The 27,865-nt window shown below is 34.1% G+C and overlaps 3 protein-coding genes across 4 annotated transcripts in view; 1 reads left to right on the top strand and 2 right to left on the bottom strand.

The window, feature by feature from the left end:
* The window catches only part of LOC133189546 (proteasome adapter and scaffold protein ECM29-like), a 31,295-nt gene extending 25,448 nt beyond the window's left edge, over positions 1–5,847 (bottom strand). Inside the window, exons 1-3 of the mRNA XM_061324906.1 lie at positions 5,761–5,847; positions 1,972–2,102; positions 1,543–1,659 (exon numbers count right to left, since the gene is read on the bottom strand). Coding sequence (XP_061180890.1) covers positions 1,543–1,659; positions 1,972–2,102; positions 5,761–5,782 — 270 coding nt within the window. The 5' untranslated portion in view covers positions 5,783–5,847. The remainder of the gene's footprint in view (positions 1–1,542; positions 1,660–1,971; positions 2,103–5,760) is intronic.
* A 381-nt stretch (positions 5,848–6,228) lies between these two features.
* Positions 6,229–16,807, top strand: LOC133189547 (mucolipin-3-like). Its single transcript, XM_061324907.1, has 14 exons — positions 6,229–6,399; positions 6,610–6,863; positions 7,176–7,367; positions 7,794–7,935; positions 9,499–9,613; positions 9,972–10,068; positions 11,338–11,434; positions 11,631–11,749; positions 12,172–12,321; positions 13,193–13,306; positions 13,634–13,756; positions 13,920–14,126; positions 14,278–14,426; positions 15,525–16,807. The coding sequence occupies exons 1-14, from the start codon at positions 6,270–6,272 to the stop codon at positions 15,568–15,570; spliced, it is 1,935 nt and encodes a 644-aa protein (XP_061180891.1). The 5' UTR covers positions 6,229–6,269; the 3' UTR covers positions 15,571–16,807.
* Positions 16,808–18,012: 1,205 nt separating this feature from the next.
* On the bottom strand, positions 18,013–24,316 carry LOC133189549 (uncharacterized). Of its 2 annotated transcripts, none has more exons than XM_061324910.1 (4): positions 24,284–24,316; positions 20,815–20,928; positions 19,137–19,274; positions 18,013–18,885 (listed from the first exon to the last, which is right to left on the bottom strand). In XM_061324910.1, the coding sequence occupies exons 1-4, from the start codon at positions 24,308–24,310 to the stop codon at positions 18,763–18,765; spliced, it is 402 nt and encodes a 133-aa protein (XP_061180894.1). In that variant the 5' UTR covers positions 24,311–24,316; the 3' UTR covers positions 18,013–18,762. The 2 variants fall into 2 exon arrangements, with proteins under 2 accessions (XP_061180894.1, XP_061180895.1); XM_061324911.1 differs by lacking the exon at positions 24,284–24,316 and adding an exon at positions 23,768–23,786.
* Positions 24,317–27,865: the final 3,549 nt, after the last annotated feature.

Below are 27,865 nucleotides of genomic sequence, written 5' to 3' on the forward strand. Positions count from 1 at the left end.
CTTGACACATAATCTTATATGTTTATATCAAAAGTGAGAAGCGAATTTTCATCTATTTAACTGTCTCTACCATTCAAGAGATTGAGAAAATAATGCACAAGTGTTCTGTGCTGGAAAATTGTACAGGAAAAAGTGAACTAAGTGTAATTTTTAGCCTCTTTGTGCAAGACACTGAGACTTTTTCAACTGTTCATATGTAAATACATGTCATAACATCTGTGTCAAATTAGAACTGTTATCGATCACACACAAAGGACGCTTGAAGAACAAGAGCTAGGTTTACTGTAGAATTTCCTTTGTTTAAATGAATAATTTTTCAATAATTTCAAAGCATTATAATACCAGTACTTCCAAAAATATAGGGATCAAGCTACAAGTATTTTATCTGCTTTAATGATGACATATTTGAAAAAAAAACTGTTTAAAAAACATCTTTTTGTGTTCTCTTTGTATATGGATCTTTATGGATCTACATGGAGAAGTGCCAGGGATGGACAATTTTGTTTCTTTGGAAGCATTATTCATTATATCCGTTAAGTTTACAATATATTTTAAACTCACAGGGAATGAAAATCACTTTGCTGTAAGCATCAATTTATTATAAGCGTGTTTGCTATAAGCATGTTTTACTGTATATTTATTTATCACATACTTAACACTGTTTGGGTTTTTACATCATATGAGAAGTCAACTTTGGCTCTAACTGATTTTTTTTTCCTTTTAAAAGAAAATATGAAATGAACAAGTTATACACCCTAGCTCTTTCTGAAAACTCAAATATGATTATTGATGTGGCCTGTGGATCTTTGTATTGATTAATCAGTTACATATATATATATATATATATATATATATATATATATATATATATATATATATATATATATATATATATATATATATATATATATATATATATATATATATATATATATAAAGCACATTTTACAACAACTCTTAAACTAATATAACTGCTCTAAGTGAAGAAATATTAATATAGAAAGCACAAAGAAATTCACTTTTATAAGGATACCCACTTCCACCCCAGCCCGGGGTTGAACTCTCGACCTACGGAATCTGTCTCCTAGCAGTGTAGGAACAACGCACTAGACCGCTCGGCTATCTAGGCAAGTCAAAAAACTTGCTTTTGATGCCAATGGAATTCTCACGGCGCTGTCCTACACTACACGGTCATTGAGAATGGAAGTGAGATACAGTTATTTGGACATTAGTTTTATTAGAGGATCGTTACCAATACACGTTGTAATGAAATTAATTTTTATTTATAAAGCACATTTTACAACAACTCTTAAACTAATATAACTGCCCTAAGTGAAGAAATATTAATATAGAAAGCACAAAGAAATTCACTTTTATCAGGATACCCACTTCCGCCCCATCCCTTTATAAATAAAAAATGATTTCATTACATTTCATTCATTTGTGCTTTCTATATATATATATATATATATATATATATATATATATATATATATATATATATATATATATATATATATATATATATATATATACACTCACTGTGATGATAGATGTGGCCTGTGGATCTGTGTATTGATTGATCAGTTGTTCCACTGGCAGGAGAACCTTAGGACGACTCTTTAATCTCTTATTGACATGGACCAATAATTCCATAACCTGAAACATAGACAATGCTCTCACTGCTCCTCATATCATTTACCCTTAAGACAATAATTTAAATTTCTTATCTTCAACATCATTAAAAGACTTCCCAGAAGCACAGGTGTACAACAGATATTTCAAAATTTACCAAATATGCAAAGGAAATATCTACACATTGCTATAGGGTCACTCAAAAAATCTCAAGCTTTACAATTCCAATGTATCCTTGACCTTGATCCATGTTCTTCATTTTATTTTCATAAAACCAAATATAACTCAACCTCTGACACAATGACATGGCCAATTCTGTAATGTATCAGATTTTACCTTTTTCCGTACAGCCTCATCTGTGCTGTTGAGTTTGAGTAAAACAGCAGGGAGAAATCTATCGAGGCAACTCTCTAGTTGTTCATCAGACTCAGAGGATCCTATTCTCAGAAATACTCTCTCCACAAGACCTAAAAACATGTACACAGTGTAGTTGTCTTACACACAACTGTACAAAGACCCAGTTCATTTTTTTCTGTGTTTGGATTTTTAAATCTGTTACTATAACATTCCTTTTCCACAGGCTAAGAAATAATTATTATACTTTATGCTAAAATAAACTACCTGGCACTGTACCGGGTACACTACTACATGTAGCTTGAGCTGTGTATCAGTAATTATATAAATCAATTCAATTCAAAATCTTGAAGTAGTCATCAAAGATTCAAATGTTCTGAGAATCAGGTAAGTTGGGTTGATAATCTGATCATTTTATAGCCAGCAAAATGAAAGGCCAAGCCCAAAAGCAATGGTAAAAACAATTGACACATGAGAACAAAGAAAATTCTAGGACACCAAAATTCACGGTAAATGAAAATTATCCTGTATTTTGAGCTTTTTACTACAAACCTACATTTTTCTTGAATTCTCGCTCTGTCAACACCCAAAATCTCTTTGATGTGTGACTTACAGTACTTGGTTAATGTAAACAAAACATCATGATTGACGGAGTTAAATATTTCCTGTGATAATTACATTGTATTTAAAATATATCAAAACTTCTCTTTGGTTGAATTGTTTTTATAAGGTTTTTTTTTAAATTATACCAACTTGTAATTTTGTCAGTAGAAAAATGTGTCAAAGAGAAGATGATATAAATTGAAGCAACTCTGGTGACAATGACACAAAATGTACGCAGGACTGTTAAGGCGTACTACGAAGAAATCAACGGAATATAAACGTGCATAAATACATACCTTTTTAAACTGAATTTATTTTTGTAAAGCTAGTATATTATCACATGACTTTTATATTAATTGAAATAACATAGTAAACCCCGCTCTGAACGGAATTTTGGTTTGGTCACAGTATTTGATAGTCACATGATAAATGCATTTAATGTGTACTGTATGTAGGTCATCAACAAATTTCAATATCACAAGGGCATACCCTAGTTATAATTAAAAATATCAGTAATAAATTGTATCTATATAACTTGCAGTTTATGAAAAGTGCTGCTGCTTTAAATAGAATTCACATTTTATTAGTTTAAATTTCAAGTTATTTGGCTCTAGTCGAAATATGTGTGACCTTTACCATGTATTTTATTTATTTATTTAGTAATGCTCTCGATTTCAGGAAAGCAGCAGCACTTTTCAAGTTAAGGAATGTTTCCGTTATGCATATTTAAAAAATGGTCAAGATCTACTGTGGAATCATCATTGTTCGTGGGGGATCAATGTTCGTGGATTTCGTGGGTCACCCTTACCCACGAATTTACATCCCCACGAACAATATTTTTGTCAACGTACTGATTAATTAAATCTACCAAATAAACAAGCTGCCCACGGAATTACATCCCCACGAACCAATAAAATTTTGCTTGCCCACGAACATTGACCCCCACGAATTTAAATGATTCCACAGTATTAGGTGTATGTCCTTGCGAAAAGGCGATTTAATGAGGCACCTTGGAGTGAAACATACACACCCAGTACAGAAAAACATGGTAGAATTAATTCAATACATTTTCTCTCTAGTTTTTAAATAATGGCACTAAACAAAGGTTTCAGATTTGTATCAATGGTCTACCTAAGATTTGCAAATAATATTCTGTTTAATAATAAAATGCGTTTTCCACTGTGGTTAAATTACTTGATCTACCTCTCACTGCACATAAAATACATCAAATTTTACCATGATGACGTCATGTCGACAAGTGCATTGCGATCAATAACTTGTTTATATCTTGCTGTGTGGGATTTAACTAGCGACAAAAATGAATGCAATGGTAAGTTTTGATGTAGTTTATCACTCTTATGCAGCTTAAAACTGCAAATTATTTCATTTTCTATTGTTGTGAGGAATTGCTATATTTCTGTGATGTCACAGTAGACATTTCCCGTATAAATTAGGCCCCGCCCCCTTTATGCAGCCTTAACAGAGCTGCATAATCAATAACTTACTTGCTCTGCTTGATCATAATTATTGTCCATCCTAACAGAGAAAAGCTTTAGTATCATGAGAAAAATTAAATTGACTTGGGACAGTGATTTTTACACTGTACTACATCTTTGTAAAAATTGTTGTGAATATTGATATTCTAAAAGTGCGAAAGATGCTTGCAATAAGATATTAACACTAAATGCTGTGGTACATTTGTCAGTGTTTGAAATAACTGTCCACCCGACACGCGCAAATTTTGCCGCAGACCAACAGATTTGCACGTATCAAGGCCCGGCTGGATGTCTTAAAATTTGCCATAAATTAAAATTCATATATTTGATAAATATCTCTCAAATCAACTAATAGTATCGGAAGCTAAGTGTAACAAGCAAAGGGGTAGAATTTGACTGCCTATAGATTCGGGATGGAAGTTATGGTGATTGTGCCCCAATCACATTATCGCTTAAAACAAATTCATATAAAACTTTTATATTCTTGGGCTAGTAGAATTTTGGCAGGGCTGACAACTTTCACTGGCAGTCAGCCCTGCATGTCTAGCTTAAATTCCACCGTGAGTTTCAAACACTGCATTTGTTAATTTGGAATACACTTGCAGGTCTGGTACATGTACAATCACTAGATTAAGCTACGTAGCTTGAATTACCTACATAGCTTTATTTACCTACCTGAAGTAGCTTTATTTACCTACCTGAAGTAGCTTTATTTAGCTACTAAATCAAGCTTATTTCTTAAATTAGCATTTTTCCCAGAAAGTGCAGAAAATTACACTTTGATGCAGTGATAATTTTCAAATTTGAACTCATCTGAAAACAATTCATGTAAAAATCACTCTTGGAGATGTGTCTTTTTCTGCGCAATTGCAATCAAAGTTCTAAAAGTTTTGGGGCTATATACAACAGTTGATTTGTGACCTGACAGTTACTTCTTGAGTGAAATAATAAAGAAAACTAGTTTTGGTTAACATGAGCACAATGTGAAGTAATCATGCTTATCCACACCTCATCACACACAAGGTGTCTACAGCTACTCAAACAATGGAAATACTGTACATATTTTCCTTAAAAGTGTTCAAACGCAGCAATGTTTTTGCTTTAGATTGCTTTTTAAATAATATGTAGCATAAATATTAGTAGACATTTACTTGCGACTTTTTGTCTTTTTAAAATAAAAAGCAAAATTATGAAAAGTTGCCTTGAAATAGCTAAATAAAGCTACCTGAGGTAGGTAAATAAAGCTACGGTAGGTAATTTAAGCTACATAGCTAAATGTACTGATTGTACTGGACCTGACTAGTAAATACGATTCTTCTGTCATTATTTTTGTACATTATTTTGTGCATTTTTTGATGAGCAATGAGCAGCATTTGGGTTTAAACATTATCACGTGTATGCATTCAAGTCCAAACATAATTTATCAACCTTAATCATGTTAGTAAGAATTGGAGAGGCCAGCGGTGGGGATGAAAACGTTCTTTTGTTACAAATCGAACAATCTGATCAATCACAATTTAATTAATTCTTCATAAGCACAGAGATTTTATTAAATTCGTAAAAATTATTTGTGCATTCTGATTAGAAACATGTGATATTACTTATTAAAACCCCTTGAATTTTAAGAAAATATTTGTTGGGGGATTGTAAATTGTATGTAAAAAAAACTTACTTAATTCATCAGGTTCTGACATCTTTTGAATTTGAATCTGTAAGCAGGTTAGGTAAACTTCTGCCTGCTCTGACAAAGCAAAAGTAGAAATTTTCAAAGATTTTTGTTAAATCGAGTGTGATTTTAGTCGATTAAAGATCTAAAGTTTTTTTCTTAGGAGATTAGAAATATCAAATTCAAGTTTCGTACATTTTTTATGTAGGATTTTTCGCTATCACAAATATGAAAGTGATTCACATTCACATAAATGATCAAGATGATGAATAAATATTTTACGAAATATATTACGAACGCTGAACATGTTTACGACTACTCTTTATATAGCATGTATAGTACCTTTATATTTTTTACCTTGCGTTCATATGAGATTAGCTTTGATATTCCATTTTTGTACCAATCGTATATCTTTTTAGCATTCTAACATTTTTGTTTAATTTTACGACTTTTGTGAAGACTGACCTATGGCAATGTCAGCTGACTTTCATTTCGATGACCATGAAAATGATTGAATGGCAGACAACAACAAGGAATTAGAATCCAAGGAAGATAATTCCAAGGTGTCAGATCGCAGAAACGGGCATCAATCACGTACTGGTCTACAAACCATTAATTTACATCGGCCAACTGGAAGAATAAACGGTAACAATTGAATATACACACGTTTATCTTAACTTTTGAACAAAATCAAGTTTCAGTCTGACAAGATAACAGCAAACACCTTTTTTGTTAAATTTCTTGCACCTCCTACAGGTAATGATAATTTTATTCAATGATATATATTGACAATTGTTTTAACTACAGACTGAATTGATCAGAGCATGTAATTTTGCGGATTACACTATAATTTAGAGCTAACTCATATGGCGAGCACCAACACTCTCCCAAATGACATTGACAATACTGCTGGGCAGACAACAGAAGGCCCTACACCAAAGAAATCTTTGAAGAGAGTGGCATCATTTTATACTCCATATATGGAGGATCGCTTGAGAAGGAAACTGAAATTTCATTTCATGGGACCACATGAAAAATTTAAAGCTAAAAGAAAGTGTCCCTGGAAACTTGTTCTACAGATTTTTAAAGTTTTTCTTGTAACAGCTCAGGTAGGAAATATTTTTATCAAAGTACATTCAAGGAAATTTGATCAGTGTAGGATTTGTGACTATTTGAGAGGCTAGGCATACTAAAAAAATTAAATTAGTTAAACTGCTGATAAATATTATATTAACACACGCCACATCTAAATGCATAATAATAAGCAACTTCAGTGGTGTTATCCCAACCTGTTTGCTTTTGAAATCTTTCTTTTTTTTTAGATTGTAAAGAAACCTGTATTTTGAATACAAAATGAAAATTAACTTACATTGAAACAAAACATACTTCAAAGGAATTTACAAGAAAATGTTGTTTTACAGCTGATAATGTTTGGGTATGAGAGAGCCTTATTTGTTGAGTATGTGGAGTTGAACAATATTGCCATGAAACACATGTACCTGCTTAAATGGGATCCCAGCTTTGAGACGATGCCTTACCCCCCAGCCACAGGAAAATATGCCATCTACAAAGCAAACGACCTTATAGATCATATCAATTTTGCTATGAAACAGGTAATATTTGGATATTTCAAGATTAAATTTTTGTCAGAACAATTACCATATTTTGAAATGGATACTGTATGTGTACATGAATTGGCGTATTTAAAATTTAGCGCAATTACTGGGAGTGGAATTGTTGGCGAAATCATGAATTTGTGCTATATATGTCCCTGCTGTATATTGTACTTATAAATGATTTATTAGCTGTATTCATGAATTAGCGCATCGTTGTCTGCGCTAAAGCCGCTAAAATATGAAGCCTGCTTTTTTAAGTACACATACAGTAACTTTTAAAGACTTCTATAAAATTGTAACTTGTGTTCTGATGTAATATATAAATTAACACTCAATCGTGATCCGTAAAAGTTAACTAGGGAGTATGCATGCACATTTTGCTATCAAAATTAAAATCTCAAATATGTCTGTCCTAATTTACAGTTCAACCGTACTGAGGAATTGACCCTTGGATCACTTAGATTTGCCAACAGAACAAAATACCTCAGCATGTGTGTGGAGGAGTACAGGGAGGGAAAGGTGTATGACAATGACACCTATGTATTTGATCCCAAGGTCACCACAGGTATTCTTTATATACAATGTACAGGTACATTATATCGACAATTGTTTTTAACAATCTTTGGTCTTCTTGGAAAATTTCTTGCTTTTAAATATGTGAGACGAAATAAGATATTTATAGTGAATGGTTTTTACCTTCCCTCAGTGAAGTTTATAGGAGCCTTTGCTATGCCCCTGGCATCAGTGTGGATGTCCCAGTTAAAGTTTTAACATTAAGTCTATTCAAAAGTAACTTTCGTATTTTAGAACTTTAAAAGCAAGTCTATTCTAAAGTAACTTTAAGCCCATTCATTTGGTGCAAGACTTTGCTTTCACTTATAGATAACCATTCATTAATGTGAGCTTTCAAATTGTAATCTTAGAATTCTTTCTTGTTTTTTTTTTGTCCCCCTCTTACACTGCAAGTGGGGGATATTAATTTGGGTCTGTCTGTCCCATCTGTCTATCTGTCATTCTGTCTGTGTAACACTTCTGTTACTGGACAATATTTCAAAGTGTTTGAGCTTTTACAATGAAATTTATTTTATATTACAACTCCCTATGGCCTAAAGAAAAACTCCATTGATTTTGAGGTCAAAAGATAAAAGGTTCAGGTCAGGAAACCATACATTTAGAAATGGATTCAAGATGATAAATTAAGTTTTCTTTGAGCTTTTTCAATGAATTTTCATATAACTCTCAATGTCTTAAAAAAGACCCTTTGTGATTTTGAGGTCAGAAGGTCAAAGGTTAAGGTCAGAAATTCATATATTGCAAAATAATTTTTTTTTTCCAGAGGACAAATTTTTTCACAGCTTTTTCAGTAAAATCAAATGATGTAAACGAGAACCCTACTGATTTTAAGGTCAAGGTCAGAAATTCATACATTGCAAAAAATGGTTTCCAGTTGATAACTTAGTTTTCCTTGAGCTTTTTCATGAAATCTTTTATTACATGTATTATAAGTCCCAATGATTTAAAGAACTTTACTGAGTTTTAGTCAAAAGGTCTAGGTCAAAAGTTTATATCTTACATAAAATGGTTTCCAGGTGATAACTTTATTTCTACTTGAGGTTTTGCAATGAAGTTTTATTCCTTTAGTCAATAAGATTTGAAAAAAAAAATTGAGTTTGAGATCAAAAGGTCAAAGACCAAGGTCAAACATTCATATATTGCATACATAATTTTCAGATGATGTTTTCAGTTCTCTCTCTTTGGAAAGAAACTTAAGGTCATGAATTTCTTTTTTAAGGCCAAAAGCTAAAAGGGCAAGGTTGACCTTTTTCTTTCTCTTTCTGCATTTTTTTCAAGTCTTCCATCCTTTTCCTTAAGTGAGGGACACACATTCCCTGAATTAGCTTGTTTCTTTAAAGTAACAAGGCTTTGTGACATGTAAGAGCCTGAAGAACGGGATCTTAAAATACATTTTTTTTCATCAGTTTGTTTCTCTCATAAAGGTTCAATTTTGAGGCTTCTGTTCTATCGCATCATCATATATTGCACACATGAAACATCATTTAGATGACTGTGAATGTTACAACCTACTGTCCAGTCACTAATATTTGTTATTTCTTGATTTCTTTTGTAGTTTGTTTTGATCTTCAGCCAGTACCTGTATATAATGAAGCAACAAACAGTACAGAACTTCAATATGATCTTCTTGCCATTCTGAAAAAACAGAACAGAACCTTGTATTTTGATAGGTAGTTGATTTACGTTTGAAATTCTTTAAGCATCAAACATTCGTCAGACTTACAAAAAACCTTCAAGGTGTTTAAGGTTCAATTAAGATATTGAAGTTTGCCACTAGTTTGCTTGAAACTTTGTTCATAGAATGTTCATGATATGGCATGAATATTAAAATTAAGATTTTTGATAAAACCATTATATAATATACATAAAGTAGTTTAGCCATGCCCCCCTCCTCTCAACTACTTGTACTGATGAATATAATACAATAGTTGAACAATCATTGTCCACATACTTAAAAACTCTCCTTTCTACTTAAGCTGAATCTTGAATTCTGTCACTTTAATGAATGATTAAATTGTACAATTTCAGAATTCTTTTAATCACTCTTAAGTTCCGCCTGAGGTCCATTCGACTAGCTCTGGAGAGGAAGAGTCATGAACCGGAATGTTTCAAAATCAATGGCAGGGTAAGGGCAACTTTTACTGATATATATAAGAAATAAGGTTTGCATTTTTATGGATGTTGCAGGATAACCTCCTCAGTCGAGAAATGTTTTTTTGAAATAGAAAAGCTGAGGCTTTTATATTTCAAACAACATTTGGCGACCAAGGAGGTTATCCTGCATCATCCAAGACAACAAGGACTTTATTTCTATTCTACTTACAGCTCTAAAATATGGCTGATTGTTTCCTCTATAGAAAAAACAAATTAGGTCACCATGTTGTGATTTGGCTGTTCCGTTAACACCAAAGGGTCAACTTCTTTGTTTACTTGTGTATTGATTGCCAAGAATTGCAGACAATTAGAGCGTTCACTGGATAACAAATATCCTTTAATAATTTATGATTTTGCTTGCAACATGTATTAATTCATTTTATGAATTATAAATAGCAAAATCTGTTGTCGATTTAATTGCTTTAACAGTAACTTCAGGGAATGTAAGTGTATAGGGAGGTCTGTGGAACATACAGCCCCTTTAGCTATAAAAATAGACATTTTGTAAGCTACATGTATTTTAGGCAATACACAACATGTAGATTTGCAGAAGACGTCACAATGATATAGTCTTAATATGTATTACATTCTAAAGTCACATTTAAAAATTCTTCTTTACAAGTTTTATATGTTTTTCTGATCTGATAATTTTTCGATGAAGTTCATGATTTATTGCGGAATAATATTGCACTTTCAAGTTTGAAAGGGATGTAATCAAGTCAGTTGAGAAAACATTTCAGTAGATATTGATCTTCCTTTCTTAGAATTTGTGCAACGTGTATACAGTCAAGCCTCCCTATTCTTGGTGCTTGTCAAATCGTCCAGATAACTGAAACATCCATTTAAATCCAAGAAAATATTTGAATTTTATTTCTCTTTGTTTTATTCAAAAGTATGATGCATATACTGGAAAAATATCATTGAATGATTAACGATTCCATTTTTATCAAGAGTACAGTCAAGCCTTGTTAATCTGGACTCTTATGTTCCTTATATTTGATAGATATAAATGTTAATTCTGTTCCCAAAGGATGAAGCATCTGGAATATTGGTGTCTAAATTAACAAGGCTCCACGGTATACTGTTCATTGTACTGTTTGTTATCTCCATATTTCACTTTATAAAAGTTTATAAAAAAATATGTCTAACTCTAAACATTTATTGACAGATTGTGTTTGATGACAGTCTAAACATTTATTGACATATTGTGTTTGACAACAGTCTAAACATTTATTAACAGATTGTGTTTGATGACAGTAATAAGGATGGACAGATGGTTGTTGATCTTTTCTCTTCACTGGATGAATTTAAGTGCAGTGGAAAATTTAAAAATATGTGTAAGAATGTCTGAATACTTACTCGCATTTTTTAATTGGCAGACTGTCTATTGAATTTTTTAACTTTCAGACAGTTTGACAGTTATAAATAATATCATTATCTTGTCTTTAGAAGATAAGACTGTTTCCGTGTATTGATGCCCTCCTCCGTTTCTTATTCAGCTGTTGTTTGATAATGTTCTCCTCTGTTATACAGCTGATGACCAGGCTGATAAGCTGGGACAGATGTTGTTTGATATTTTCGTCATCCTTGTCAGTGTTTTCTCCTCGTTCCTCTGTATAAGGTCTCTGTACAGAACTCACAAACTCAGAGTGGTGAGTCAAAGGGCTCAATTTTGAATTTAATGACATCTGTATGAAAGTTATTATAAATAATTAGTTTTTTTGACCCCCATATTGATTTGGAGGGGGGGGGTATACTGGAATTGGTGCTTCTGGGGATGCTTAAGAAGAAGTATCTTTTTATTTGTGCTTCTACGGAGGGTATCAGGCCTGGTAGGACAGCTCTAGTTTATCACATGTGCAGTGTTTTTCACATATAACAGTGTTTTTCATATATAAAACTGTTTTTCACATGTAAATTGTTTTTCACATGTAACAGTGTTTTTCACATTACATGTACAGTATATCAGAAGCTCTAGTAACAATAAAGAGAAATCGTGGAGAACAAAAGCACAACTATGTATGCACGTTAAGTTGTTTTCATTTTCTAGTGATAATTTTTGTTATGATTACAGGAAACAGTGCAGTTCTTTAAGACCCGCTACAGGAAGGATCTGAGTTTCTACGACAAGTTTGAGTTTGTTAACCTTTGGTATGTTTTGATTGTGATTAACGACATTCTGACAGTGGTTGGATCTTCCTTCAAAATTCAGCTAGAGAGGAGGGTAGGTAGCATAACCTAGCTTATTACTCATAAGTGTCTGTATGAATTCCTTGTTTAAAATTATCTAAAATACTTGTTTTTGAATCAAAGGACCTTGCCCCAAATTTTGATGACCTGCCAATAGATTATGACCCAAAGACGGTAATTCTCAAAAATGCTCCTTCTCCCCACAGCTGTTTAATCACCCCCTCTACTTCCCATATCCTCTCTCCTTTAAATGATACTCACTAATTCAAACAAATCCTCTAGGACAGCTTAACACAGAGCCTAGTCTGCATTCCTTTATGTTTTTATTTCCCCAAGCAAAACAATTACATGTATACATTCCCCTCCTCTACCCGACAAAATAAAAAACAATGATTCAATGATTAGTTCATTCCCCATAAGAGAAATGCTTTTAAAAAGAAATTCACATTGCTGCACTATTTTCATTAAGGTTTGATGAAATACATGTATTTTCAGTCACCTGAAAATCATTATATTTATTCTTATATGAATCCATATTCAATATTTTCAATATAAAAAGGAAGTCTTTTATTTTAGTGTATAAATGTTAAATAAATAGGATCAACTATAACAAGCTAAGTCTATTTAACCCCCCCCCCCCAAAAAAAAAAGAGAAACAGAATCTAAATCAGGCAAGTAGTTGTTTTCATTCACTAAGAGCAGTTTGTGATTTAATTACAATTTCACCAGCAGATGTAATTCACACTTGGTGACTATAATGAAAACTTCATTTTTCTAAGAGGTACGGTGTATTTTACTAGCATGGAAAGTAAATAGTATGCCTACAAAAATTAAGCAAAATTCATACAAGGGCTGTAACTGCTGCCCTGTCAGTTTAGTTTACATGTTGCTGTACCACTTTTCAGCATGCCCAGAGTTCATCAGAAAACTATGACCTTTGTGCACTAATGCTTGGAACTGGAAGTTTGCTGGTGTGGATGGGAGTAATTAGATACATAGGCTTCTTCAAAACTTTTAATGTAAGTATATTTTCTTTTTGATAATTGTATTGACTTTAACAATATAAAACATGGTTGCATGTAATCAATTAGTCTTAACTATGATTATTTTGAACTAATGCTACTGGCCAGCTTTGATTTGACTACATTGTTTGATGATCAATCCTACTGAAAAGAACTTCTGGAAATTATGAGCCTCAAATTATTAATGTCTCTTGGAAAGAATTAAAACTTATGAATCAGCATTTCAAAGTATCTAAAGCATGCCAGTGTTTGAAAGTGTTTGATGTCAATACTTATTTATGTGTGCTGTTTTTCACTGCATTATTTTGTGTCTTCTGAGAACAGATTCTAACTGTGGTGTTAAAGAAAGCTTTCCCGGACATGATGAGGTTTCTGGTAACTACAATGATGCTGTATCTTGGATTTATGTTTTGTGGCTGGGCCGTGCTGGGACCTTATCACATCAAAGTAAGTGAAGGCAGCAATTTAGGACCAATTTTGAATCTTTTATTACCAATACAGTTGATATTGACTGGGTTTGCAAGATGTTGTTAGACTTCTTTCTCATTAAAATAATACTTTTTTACCGGTACTTATATTTTGATCATGTTGATACTATGTTTATTTACAGTTCCGGCACTTAAGTACAACCTCTGAGTGTCTGTTTTCATTGGTGAATGGTGATGATATGTTTGTGACATTTTCTGCGACTGTGACAGAGGACACCTTAGTGTGGTACTACAGTAGGATATACCTGTATTTATTTGTGTCACTGTTTATTTATGCTGTCCTGAATCTCTTTATTGCTGTTATCCTCGACACATATGAAACCATCAAGGTAAGGGAATTGCTAAAAAAAGTTGACCAAGAATTCTAAAAAAGAAAAAAAGATTATTTTGTAATCTTGAAGAGTGAACAGTTTGATATTTTTATAGTAGTACTGTTTATTTTCTAATCCTCAAAGAATGAACTGTTTGACATTTTTATAGGAGTACTATGAGCAGGGCTTCCCTAAGAGTGAGTTGTTTGAGTTTATTGATGAGTGTGAGGATTCACCAGACTCCGAGCTGTACAGAGGGGAGGATCAAACATGCTCCTGTGGTGTTTTGTCTCTGCTTTGCTGTTTCTGTTGTAAAAAGTCAGTAAAATTGATAATGAAACAATTTTTTATCATTAGGGTTATTTTCTGTGATATAGTTGGAGAAAGGGGATAGACATCATTTTGTTGCCAAAGCAACATAGGGGTTTAATAACAACGCCAAAAGAATTCTTGTAAGTTTTCACAGCACAATTTCTGAGATGGCAGGAATAGGAAAAGTTTTTGTCTGGATGGAAACTCATGAAAGCTCATGACCAGATATTTGTGATAGCTCTGTACCAAGGTTATTTGGATAAGGTTTAGGCTGCAGAACAAAATTAAATTATTAATCTAGCTACAAATTCAAAATGTAGAAACATTAAAAGATTATACCTGAGACTAAGGTTGCTTGTCCTGACCCTGACCGAGAGCAATTGGTACAAGGTCACAAGCTTCAGTTCAAAAAATCTTGCCTAGGCCATAACTTTGAAGCTGAGTAATATCAGGTGGTTATACTAGGCACAAAGGATGCCTGAGAAGTTGAGATGGCAAGGTCAAGGTTTTCTAATGTAACAAGTTTAGATCATACCTACCCTCAGGATTTATAATGATCATAGAATATGTCATGACTCTAAACAAAAGTAATTTAGGAAAAGTCAAGGTCAGATAATTTAATGTGTTATATTCTGAAAGTCTTCCAGATGATAAATTATTAGTCATAACTTTATGTTGAAGGTCAGATGTGGCACAACAATGACTTATGATCAAGAGGCCTGTCTTGATTCTTAGCCATTTTTGGTTTCACATTGTTTATTGTAACGTGGTTCAGAAATTCAATGTTCTTATGACCATGGCTTTTTAACACTAAACCTGTCAAGGTCACTTTCATACTTGTCACAAAGAAGTTGCTCAAATCAATAGGTTTTACAACCTTTAATCAACAGCAAATTTGTTCCATTAAGGAAGTTCTAGTTTGTAACAAACTGTTGCATCTGAATTAACATTTCAATAGACACTGATTCTTGGTGCATTTTCTTGGTCACATGAAAAAGGTATTACCATTTTACAGAAAATGGATAGATTGTTAACAACAATAATTCCTATTTCTAAATTTTGAATTGTTAGCAGTAAATGCTGATGGATTTTATTTTCTTTCAGAAGTAAATCAGGCAGCCCCACAGAGTACACGAGTCTTCTCCACTGACCAGAGTCTGATGATCAGCATATCATTACTTAGGAGGCTTGTCAATTCTCAGTAACCACAACCTAATTACAGAGTACTGTACTAGCCTTAACCTTCATAGACCACCGAACATCTTTGGTCTGGCCAATAACATAGCCTTAACCTTCATAGACTGCCGGACAACTTAGCTCAGGTCAATAACATTCCTTAACTTGGATATGTAAAGCTTTAATTATATTCCATTGTGAATGCTAAATGACTTTTAAACTTCAGATATGTTGCCATTGTCATATTTTTTATGTAGGTTGTAGTGTATGGTAAAAAATGGTGCTTTTTTGTCTTTCTTTAAATGTGCCTAAGGATTATGATCTATTGACTTGCTTTATTAAATTGTTGTTACAGTAGTAGATTATGAGATTGAATGTACAAGTATTATATTTAGATTTTGTGTGGATGTATAATATTAATACAGTTTGAAATCATGGTAATGTGTGATTAATGCAGGGTACAGACCATAATATCAGCCAGCCTCTTTTACCAAATAGCTATTGTAGTATTAAGATATAAATCATTTACATTTATAATTGTCTTTACATGAATTCAACTGTGTTAAAAAAGTCTCATGCATATAGCAAGAGTTCTTTACATAATTCCCATAAAAAATCAAAATAATAGAAAAGTTGTTTACATCTTGGAAAAATTTAAATTAGGCCTACCATATGAAAAATCATTCAAGTACATGTATATAAAACATATTTCTGTTAGGTACTGCTGATAAACTTGTTCTAAAGGAGTCTTTGTTTTTAGTAGGGATGTCAAAATATTTATTTTCCTTAGTCGATTATTCAGTTGCATTATTCGAACGATAGTCGAATATTCGGAACATTTTCTGAAAATAAAATTTTATTTTAAACTTCACGGGTACATGACGTATTTGTAACTTAAAAACCCTTTTACATAAATCTATTGAAAAGGTAACCTCAAAATTAATGCAACGTAACGTGTGGATAGCATGATTATATGAAATAAACTTAGACACCTAATTCTCCAAACTGTATAATTTCCCCATCAATCGAATTCATAGATCGGTCTAAACAGTCAATTTATGTTTTAGTAAGCATTATTTAAAAATTGCCAGCCGATATTTTTAAAAACAATTTTTTTTAGCTTATTATGAAATAAATAAAAATCAGGTGCTCGTGATATTTTTAAACAATTAGATACTAGCTTATTCAGTTGATTGCCCCGGCTATCAAAATGTCCTTAAAGTGTAAGCGTATTGTTTTAATGATTATAGAAGTGTCAAAACTTGTCACGGTTATGGTGTTCCTTGGATTTGAGCAATCCTAAAATAACAAAATATAATTGGTACAGGTTATAAGATCAAGCCCAATTAATAGTTTTCCAAACAAAGTCCAGTAATTTGATGGGTAATTTATTACAAAAACAACAGAAGCAGTATCTGACATATAATTCCCGCGGTAGTAAAGCACTTACAGTTACTGTACTTTCTATAAGTACGAGTACATGGAAAGTCAATCGTTTTTGTTGAGGAAAATTTTCGACTGTCTCTGAGGAAATTTAAAGACGGTTTCTCAATTTTAAGATGAGAATTCCATCTCCTTATATCACTCTTTTGTTGAATTTATTTAATGATAATAATATTCGAATGTCGTTTCATTATTCTATCGTCGGTCCATTCGACTGATAGTCGAATAGTCGACTATTCGTTGACATCCCTAGTTTTTAGTGATTCTGTGTGCTATGCTTGGGACAAGGATATTAAGTAGATTTTTGGTTAGGGATGCAAAATTAGAATGTTTTCCATAATTCGACAATTTTTGTATATTTCACATTTTGTCTTTGTATCAAAGATATAGTGTAGTCAAAGGCTTTGCATAATTAATATAAGTGTACCTAGTTTGTTACACTCAAAATGCTTAGAGTACGTGTAACATTCATCAAATATTTATCCCTCACTTAAAGTGGGCAGTATTAATTTGGGTCTTTCCTCCCTTCTGTCTGTCCGTAACACTTATGTTTCTGAAGAATATGTCTTAAAATCCTTTAGCTTTTGCAATGAAATATAAATCCCTATGACTTAAAGAAGACCCCTATTGATTTTGAGGGCAAAGGTCAAGGTCAGAAATATATATTGCATAAAATGACTTTCAGATATTAACTCTAGCTCTTTTTGAGATTTTGCAATAAAACTTAAGATTATGACTCTTTCTAATGTAAGAAAGACCCCTACTGATTTTGTGGCCAATAGTGAAAGATCAAGGTCATGGGTTCATGTATGGCATAAACTGGATTCAAGTCTGCAACTTATTGATTCTGAGGTGAAAGAACCAAAGGTCATATCACAAATTAGTATATTGCTACACAATTTTCTTGACATCACAAATAAACTGCTTTCCTTAAGCAGGGCACTGATATTTTCTGAGTAAGAAACACTTCATATTTAGAATTCATAATCAAATTTTATTTTTCATTAATTTATTGAGATCAAATCAATTCTTCTTCCTACCCCATCTCCATTCTTTTCATATTACATTACTTAAACAAATCTCATGATAACATCAATACACAATATCTTGGAGAAAAACATACATATTTGACAATATGCAAATTGAGCACATCCATAACATATACACGTACTAGCTGTTCAGCTCTGAATGTTAAGTATTGTTCAAACATTAAGACTTTATTTGAAATTTTCTTTTATTCCTCGTGAATCTAATAATGAAAATTATGAAATTGGGATGAAAAAAAATCAGGATGTTCCTATTAATCTGAAAGTAAATAGTTATTATACTGCAGTACAAGAGGTATAGTGTAATGCTACAATAATCCTTTATTTTGTGCATATTTTAAGAGGGCTGGGTGGTTGTGGCCATTTTCAGACTATATTGATCTCCTTTAGAAGAAGAGCTCCATATAAAGATATACAAAAATGATCAAATTTTAAAACTAAAATGTATGAAATTTTTGTTTGCCAAATGATAGTTGACAGCTTAAGATATCATATCTAAAAAAATAAGTTATATCTGATGGTTAATTTGTTGATCCCCCAGCCTCCTTAATACAGTGACTTGAAATTGTTTTAGTACTCAAACATTCACCCTTTGTTAGGACAATAAAGTGACACAATTGTTCACAGAATTATTCAGACTAGTCTGATGTTATTAGACAAAGATGGAAGTGAATTGTCTATCCGATGCCTAGATCCAGATTACCCTCTCCAGGGAGCTTTTCTTTGTGTTCGTTATTCTTGTCCTGGGACAGACATCCCTTAAATGAGTTCAATCTCACATCTATCTCACCATCTTCCAGCTAAAATAAAATTGTGCTCACTTCAGTCACTGGAGTACAACAGGTACCCACCTCTAACATCACCATACATAACATAGATATAACAAGATGCTTTTAAACATGCAATATTATTAACTAAGGATTATTTAATTTTTTGTCTTAGTTACTAAAATCACATGAATACTCATTTATAGTGCTATTGTTTGTTCAGATGTGATTCTGAATAAAGATGTACAAAATATATCTTTTATCTTTCTCTTATATATACATACTGGGTCGTCTGCATAGATCTGCTTATAACAGAAACTGGAGGTACAGTTTCTTACACAGGCTGTCTGCTCTGCTCCAAACTTGGACAAGCATTCTGGCCGTGTTTCACACAAAGCCTTAGCATTCTTGTACTTCCTGTCCTATAGAGAAAGCATCTGATTTCAGTAAAGTGCATAACAATTTTTGTAATCTTTTTGTTTAGAGTTAAAACTTGGAAACAAAATCAATTTTCCAGACTTAAAAACTTTTGGATCTTTTAATTTATAAGACACCTGCTTTATTGTCTTCACAAGTTAACTAAGTTTTTTTTCCCCTTCACTCAGCAGAATAATGCAAAAAAGTAACTAATTAAATTTTATACCCCCCCCCCCCCCCCCAAAAAAAAGAATTGTCCAAAGATGGGTCCTGTAACTACAGCTAATGAAAAGTGAATGCATGATCAAGGGAGGGGACTGGAAGAAATAGGTGAACACTTGATCAAGGGAGGGGACTGGAGGAAATAAGTGGATTGCTCTGAGCTTGCAAGAAAGTTAAGAGAGACAAATTTTACAAGAGCCCCATGGACCACAATTCTCCCTAAATCAGTATGGCCCTGATTTTCTTCAGCAGCAGATTTTACCCTCCTCTCATATAATCCTATGTATATATTGTGGCCCAACCCAGGCCCTGTGGGTTATGATTTGAACAAACTTGAATCTACACTACTTGAGGATGCTTTGATGTAAAGGTGACTAGTCTTGGCTTTGCTGTTCTTTAGAAGATTTTTCCTATGTAAAATTTTCACTGCCCATTGTGGTCACACCCTACCCCTGGGGGTCATAATTTGAACAAATTTGAATCTACAATATCTTCTAATGCATTCATATGAATTGGACTAATCATGACTTTGCTGTTCTTGAGAAGAAGATTTTTAAAGATTTTTCCTATTTATTTCTATGTAAAATTTTGATCACCCATTGTGGCCGCACCCTACCCCAGGGAGTCATGATCTGCACAAAGCTGAATCTACACTACTTGAGGATGCATTCATTTAAATTTTTTTAGCCCACCTTGAGCCTTCAGCTCAAATGAGCTGAAAAAATTACTGGAATATAAGGAAAGAGATCAAAGAAATGAAAGATAATGTAAACAACTCCATTTAAATGGATTTGATTATTTTATCAACTCCAGTAGCTTGCTGCTGAAAGTTTCCGAGCTTTATCAAATGTTTTCAGGTAAAAAGACAGCAAGGCTATCAGTTATATGTTTGTTTTGGCAGGTACTTTCTAATTCTTATTCTCCTGTTTCAGTAAATCAAATGAGATTTTCCACTCAATTGGGAAGATAATGTCATTTATCACTAATTGGGAAATTATATCACACAATTCTCCAGAAATGAAATTGAATGATGAATAAGTTTGATCTTTTATTTAATTATTCAGTTTTAGTATCAATGTGAGCATATGTCAATAAACAAATCATCACCAGAATCAGACTTCTATTTTATTTCATTCTGTTGATTCCTGGCCCCTGCCATGCTTGTTTAATACATATTTTGATCTTGTTTATTTAATTATATACTGAATACACATTTTGGGGGGGGGGGAAGAGGGTATTTGCAGTTGGGGAGGGGCCTAAATTCAGCCCTACATGGGAGCAGTGGAAAATCCCTGACTGCACCTTTAAGTATAAATGACATACATCTCTCTTTTTCCTGTATGTATACTGTTTAAACTCGTACTGTTTCCTGCTCTCCACAATTTCTGTGACAATGACAACCATGACCAAAAGCAAACAGACATCCTCCAATCTCATCTGTAACAGAGATTAAATAATAAATACACTATAAAGAGAGGAACAGACATCTGTTAACGGAGATTAAATAATAAATACACTGTATAGAGATGAACAGACATCTGTTAACAGAGATTAAATAATAAATACACTGTATAGAGATGAACAGACATCCATTATCGAGATGAACAGAGACACTGAATGAGACATTCAATCTATTTTCAAATCTGTATGTCATATAATTTACTCTTGCTTTGTCAGGTACTGATAGGATGTTAGGAACCTAGTATTAAATTCTGCTTATCCTTTTTTTCCCAAAAGAAAGCTGATGAAATATAAACCTTTTAATCCCATTGTACATGTAAATATTACTATTATAAATAGATCAAAATGAATTTTTACCAAAGGATAAGCAGCATGTAATTTGTATATTTTTAACTGATTTCAGGAAACTTGCAATTTTAGCCAAAAAAGGGTATTCCATTGCCATTCAACTCTCTTACAGAGAAGCGGATTATTATCATAGGCACTCCCAAGCTTAATTGTTAAACAAGAGGCCCATGGGCCACATCACTCACCTAAGCACATTGGCTAGGCAAAAGCACAAAGCAGTTCAGTACATGTATTGAAAAGATTGCCCGGGGGGGGGGGGGGGGGGGGGGGGGGGGGGGGGACTTGAATTTTAAACTACCTGATGATGCTTCCATGTCAATATAACAAATGGCTTTGTTGTACTTGAGAAGATTTAAAAAAAAAATTCCCATATATTCCTTTGTAAAAATTTGATCCCCCATGGTGGCTCCTCCCTATCCCAGGGGTCATCATTTGAACTTAAATCTACACTACCTGAGGATGCTTCCATATCAATATGACTAAACATAGCTTTCCTGTTCTTGAGAAGACATATTTTTTCTATATGTTCTTATGTTAAACTTTCGATCCCCCAATGGGCCCCACCCAACCCCTCCCACCCAACCCCTGGGGGTCATCATTTGAACAAAATTGAATTTACACTACCTAAGGATGCTTCCATATCAAAATGACTCATCATGGTTTGCAGTTCTTCAGAAGAAGATATTTTCCTATAAATTTCTATTTAAGACTTTGATCATCCTACCCACAGGGGTCATGATTTGAACAAAATAGAATCTACACTACCTGAGGATGCTTCCACATAAATATGATCAATCAGGGCTTTGCTGTTCCTGAGAAGAAGATTTTTAAAGATTTTTCCTATACATTTCTATGTAAAACTTTGATCCTCCATTGTGGCCCCACCCTACCCACGGGGGTCATGATTTGAATAAATTTAAATCTACACTACCTGTGGATGCTCCCATATGAATATAAACAATCCGGGCTTTGCTGTTCCTGAGAAATAGATTTTTCCTATAAATTTCTATGTACAACTTTGATAGTCCATTGCAGCCCCGCCCTACCCCCGGTGGTCATGATTTTAACAAACTTGAATCTACACTACCTGAGGATGCTTCCATTTAAATATGACTCATCATGGCTTTGCTGTTCTTGAGAAGAAGATTTTTAAAGATTTTTCCTATATATTTCTACGTAAAACTTTGATCCCCCATTGTGGCCCCACCCTACCCCCAGGGGTCATGGTTTGAACAAACTTGAATCTACACTACCTGAGGATGCTTCCATATAAATATGACTCATCATGGCTTTGCTGTTCTTGAGAAGAAGATTTTTCCTATATATTTCTATGTAAAACTTTGATCCTCCATTGTGGCCCCACCCTACCCCCGGAGGTCATGATTTGAATTAACTTGAATCTACATTACCTGAGGATGCTTCCACATGAGTTTCATCTTTCCTGGCCCTATGGATTTTTAAATGATGCCATTATTTTTTCACTAATTCCTAATTATCTCCCCTTGAAAGAGGGCGTGGCCCTTCATTTGAACAAACTTGAATCCCCTTTACCCAAGGATACTTTGTGGCAAGTTTGGTTGAAATTGGCCCAGTGGTTCTTGAGAAGAAGTCGAAAATGTGAAAAGTTTACAGACAGACAGACAGACGGACAGACAGACAGACGGATGCCGGACAAAATGTGATCAGAAAAGCTCACTTGAGCTTTCAGCTCAGGTGAGCTAAAAATATGTATCTACTATACTATAAACATGTCTATAGTATAGTAGATATATATTTTTTAACAATTAAGCTGGGGAGTGCCTATGATTATTATTATAAATGGCCAAAAATTGGTAATTGTGGTTTTGAGATACAACTTCCTCTGACATTTGAATGCACGCATATGGGAGGGGAAAAAATCCTGAATTTAGGACAACTGGGTAAGAACAGAAGAGGCTTGTAAATCGTCTCCCTGATGTGCTTCTTGGTTAATACTGTTTTTACTTTAAAAATCTCCCTCGAAGTGGGGTTCCCTCTTTGTTGACAATATTTTTTTTTGTATTTTTTATCAACTGTAAAGGGGGATGGGGTTCTAGAGAATCCATGGTCATGTGCCTGCGATTTTTTTCGTCATACTCAAAAGCCCATGAAATCAATAAAATTTCACCTATATTAATTGATGGAAAAATATTACATTCCTGTATTCATTCTGTAATATACCGGTAATCGAAACTAAAGAGGCTTTCTTGCTTCTGGAATATAACAATATTGTCAATATACCCAGGGACCTATATACTATATATAGTATATAGGTCCCTGATATACCACAAGAGTTCTCAATTTTATCAAAAGTCAATAAAAATCACTCGATTGACCAAGCCATGAGCTGTGCGTTAGCATAGCGAAACGCATAGCTCATGGCTTGGTCAATCGAGTGATTTTTATTGACTTTATTGATAAAATTGAGAACTCCTGTGAATATACCTACCTTTGATAAAATATTGAATGTTTTTCGTCGTAATTAACCGGAAGTATATCTTGAACACTAAAAGTCTACTAGGTCAGTGTTTAAATCCGAATAATTATTTTTTTAATTATAATATTATTTTATGTTATCGTACAATTGCCGTACGTACTGACGAATGCTAGAGGGTGTGTGGGTAAATGATACCATTTCATAAGGAATTGACTGAAGGATATACAGAGTACATTTATTACACCTCAAATCTGTTGTAGAGGTGACAATGATCATCCTGTTTTCCTTCTTGAAGGCAGACATCAGCAAACGCATCCAACTTACAAAATTACAAATAAATATACCAAGATGCACACTTTCCCTTTGCATTGTAACAAATGCCACAGAAGAGACCAGTATTTAAATGTGGGCCCTCTGAATCACTATTTAGGTGCTCTATAGAGCTATCTGGAATCTGGCACTCAAACCCATCCAGCTCCTCCCTCTTTAAAGATCTGCTCAACCCAAGACATCAAACTGGGCCCTTACCTCAGAGTTCCCTGGCAGATTGATCATTAACCTGTTTGTCACTTCCAGGACATGAAGTGGCACCAATGTAAAAACACAAGAGGCCCATGGGCCACATCGCTCACCTGAGCACATTGGCAAGGCAAAAGCACAATCAGTTCAGTATTGAAAAGACCCGGGGGGGGGGGGGGCTTGAATTTTAAACTACCTGATGATGCTTCCATGTCAATATAACAAATGGCTTTGTTGTACTTGAGAAGATTTTTAAAAAAAAATTCCCATATATTTCTATGTAAAACTTTGATCCTCCATTGTGGCTCCGCCCTACCCCCGGGGGTCATGGTTTGAACAAACTTGAATCTACACTACCTGAGGATGCTTCCATATCAGTATGACTAAACATAGCTTTTCTGTTCATGAGAAGAAATATTTTTTCTATATGTTCTTATGTAAAACTTTCCTTCCCCCATTGGGCCCCACCCTACCCCTGGGGGTCATCATTTGAACAAAATTGAATCTACACTACCTGAGGATGCTTCCATATCAAAATGACTCATCATGGTTTGCAGTTCTTCAAAAGAAGATATTTTCCTTTATATTTCTATGTAAAACATTGATCCTCCATTGTGGCCCCGCCCTACTCCCGGGGGTCATGGTTTGAACAAACTTGAATCTACACTACCTGAGGATGCTTCCATATAAATATGACTCATCATGACTTTGCTGTTCTTGAGAAGAAGATTTTTAAAGATTTTTCCTATATATTTCTATGTAAAACTTTGATCCTCCATTGCGGCCCCGCCCTACCCCCGGGGGCCATGGTTTGAACAAATTTGAATCTACACTACCTGAGATTGCTTCCATATAAATATGACTCATCATGGCTTTGCTGTTGTTGAGAAGAAGATTTTTAAAGATATTTCCTATATATTTCTATGTAAAACTTTGATCCTCCATTGCGGCCCCGCCCTACCCCCAGGGGTCATGATTTGAACAAACTTGAATCTACACTACCTGAGGATGCTTCCATATAAATATGACTCATCATGGCTTTGCTGTTCTTGAGAAGAAGATTTTTAAAGATTTTTCCTATATATTTCTATGTAAAACTTTGATCCTCCATTGTGGCCCCGCCCTACCCCCGGGGGTCATGATTTGAACAAATTTGAATCTACACTACCTGAGGATGCTTCCATATAAATATGACTCATCATGGCTTTGCTGTTCTTGAGAAGAAGATTTTTAAAGATTTTTCCTATATATTTCTATGTAAAACTTTGATCCTCCATTGTGGCCCCGCCCTACCCACGGGGGTCATGATTTGAACAAACTTGAATCTACACTACCTGAGGATGCTTCCATATAAATATGACTCATCATGGCTTTGCTGTTCTTGAGAAGAAGATTTTTAAAGATTTTTCCTATATATTTCTATGTAAAACTTTGATCCTCCATTGCGGCCCCGCCCTACCCCCGGGGGCCATGGTTTGAACAAATTTGAATCTACACTACCTGAGATTGCTTCCATATAAATATGACTCATCATGGCTTTGCTGTTCTTGAGAAGAAGATTTTTAAAGATTTTTCCTATATATTTCTATGTAAAACTTTGATCCTCCATTGCGGCCCGCCCTACCCCCAGGGGTCATGATTTGAACAAACTTGAATCTACACTACCTGAGGATGCTTCCATATAAATATGACTCATCATGGCTTTGCTGTTCTTGAGAAGAAGATTTTTAAAGATTTTTCCTATATATTTCTATGTAAAACTTTGATCCTCCATTGCGGCCCGCCCTACCCCCAGGGGTCATGATTTGAACAAACTTGAATCTACACTACCTGAGGATGCTTCCATATAAATATGACTCATCATGGCTTTGCTGTTCTTGAGAAGAAGATTTTTAAAGATTTTTCCTATATATTTCTATGTAAAACTTTGATCCTCCATTGCAGCCCCGCCCTACCCCCGGGGGTCATGATTTGAACAAACTTGAATGTACACTACCTAAGGATGCTTCCACATGAGTTTCATCTTTCCTGGCCCTATGGTTCTTGAGAAGAAGATTTTTAAATGATGCCATTATTTTTTCAGTAATTCCTAATTATCTCCCCTTGAAAGAGGGCATGGCCCTTCATTTGAACAAACTTGAATCCCCTTTACCCAAGGATACTTTGTGGCAAGTTTGGTTGAAATTGGCCCAGTGGTTCTTGAGAAGAAGTCGAAAATGTGAAAAGTTTACAGACAGACAGACAGACGGACGCCGGACAAAATGTGATCAGAAAAGCTCACTTGAGCTTTCAGCTCAGGTGAGCTAATAAGTAATCAGAGATTACAGAGCTTACCTCAACGATTGTTGTCTTTAAGCTGAACACGATTCGTAAAAGAAATTTGCCTGCCATATTTTGAATTGGACTCTCGCTATATCTGAGGGCCCCTATATATAGAGCCGCTCACTTAGTCACTGGTCAGTGCAATCAATCGTCACCGTTGTAGATGGACGTATGCTATATAGCACTCGGTAGCGACAAAAAATAACTGTTTACTTCTAATGCAGGATAGTAAGATACTAAACAGACTTACAACAGTTGCACAGGTCAGTGCAGTATACAAACAAACACAAATACACGTAACTGCAATAAAATGTAAACAAAAGGTAATGAAAGATAACCAGCACAAACACGGGTCGCCATTCCACGCCGATACCCTTGACAATAAAGCAGTCAGATGTAACGAATGCGAAGAGTATACCCTGGTGCTGATTATTGTAGATAGTAATATTGAAAATGGTGTATGCCTATTTACGAGTTGTGTTCAGCTTTAAGGCAAAGTCCCACACTAAACTAATAATCTACTAGTGTGCATCCCTAGATGCAACATTTATGCAATTTTGGTCTGATAGGGCTTGCAGTTACTTGGGAATGGACTTATCTAAAAAACTTTAGTCACTTATCCAGAAAATGTAGGTCAAATCCAGCATCCCAAGCAAGATTGAAAGTGTTCCTCCCTTGATGCATCATCCATGCAAGTTTGGTTCAGACAGGCTTTATAGTTTCTTGACAATGGACCTGCTCCAAAGACTTTAACCTGATCATTCATCCAGAAAATGTGGGTCAGATCCAGCATCCGAAGCAAGTCCAGTAGTGTGCACCCTTAGATGTATCATGCATGCAAGTTTGGTCAACATAGGACTTATAGTTACTTGGAAATGAGATCTGCTAAAAACAAGAGGCCCAAGGGCCTTAACGGTCACCTGAGTGCAATACAACAATTTAGAGGATCCATAGAGTATTAAAATGAAATGAAAGGTGAAGCTCTGTTGCCCAAAAACAAGAAAAATAGGGTGATCAGGATCAACAAAATAATTAGTCTACTATTCATTAACAGTTCATAAATTAGGTTCTAATCTGTTCCCCATTTATCACTATCACCATACAGTATATTAAGAAACTATCAGTGCTTTTGTACTATTTTAATTCCTTGTTGTAATCTCTTACATTGGCCTCTTTTGGTCTTTGATGAACATTTAATAAGACAAGTTATTTTTGTCTCATTTTTATTTATCTATTACTTACAAGTCCACATGATCATTAAAACTATGA

Source organism: Saccostrea echinata, unplaced genomic scaffold, assembly GCF_033153115.1.
Source record: "Saccostrea echinata isolate AGI-Se365-2 ecotype Australia unplaced genomic scaffold, CSIRO_AGI_Sech_v1 ptg000019l, whole genome shotgun sequence".
Taxonomy (NCBI): Eukaryota; Metazoa; Mollusca; class Bivalvia; order Ostreida; family Ostreidae; genus Saccostrea; species Saccostrea echinata.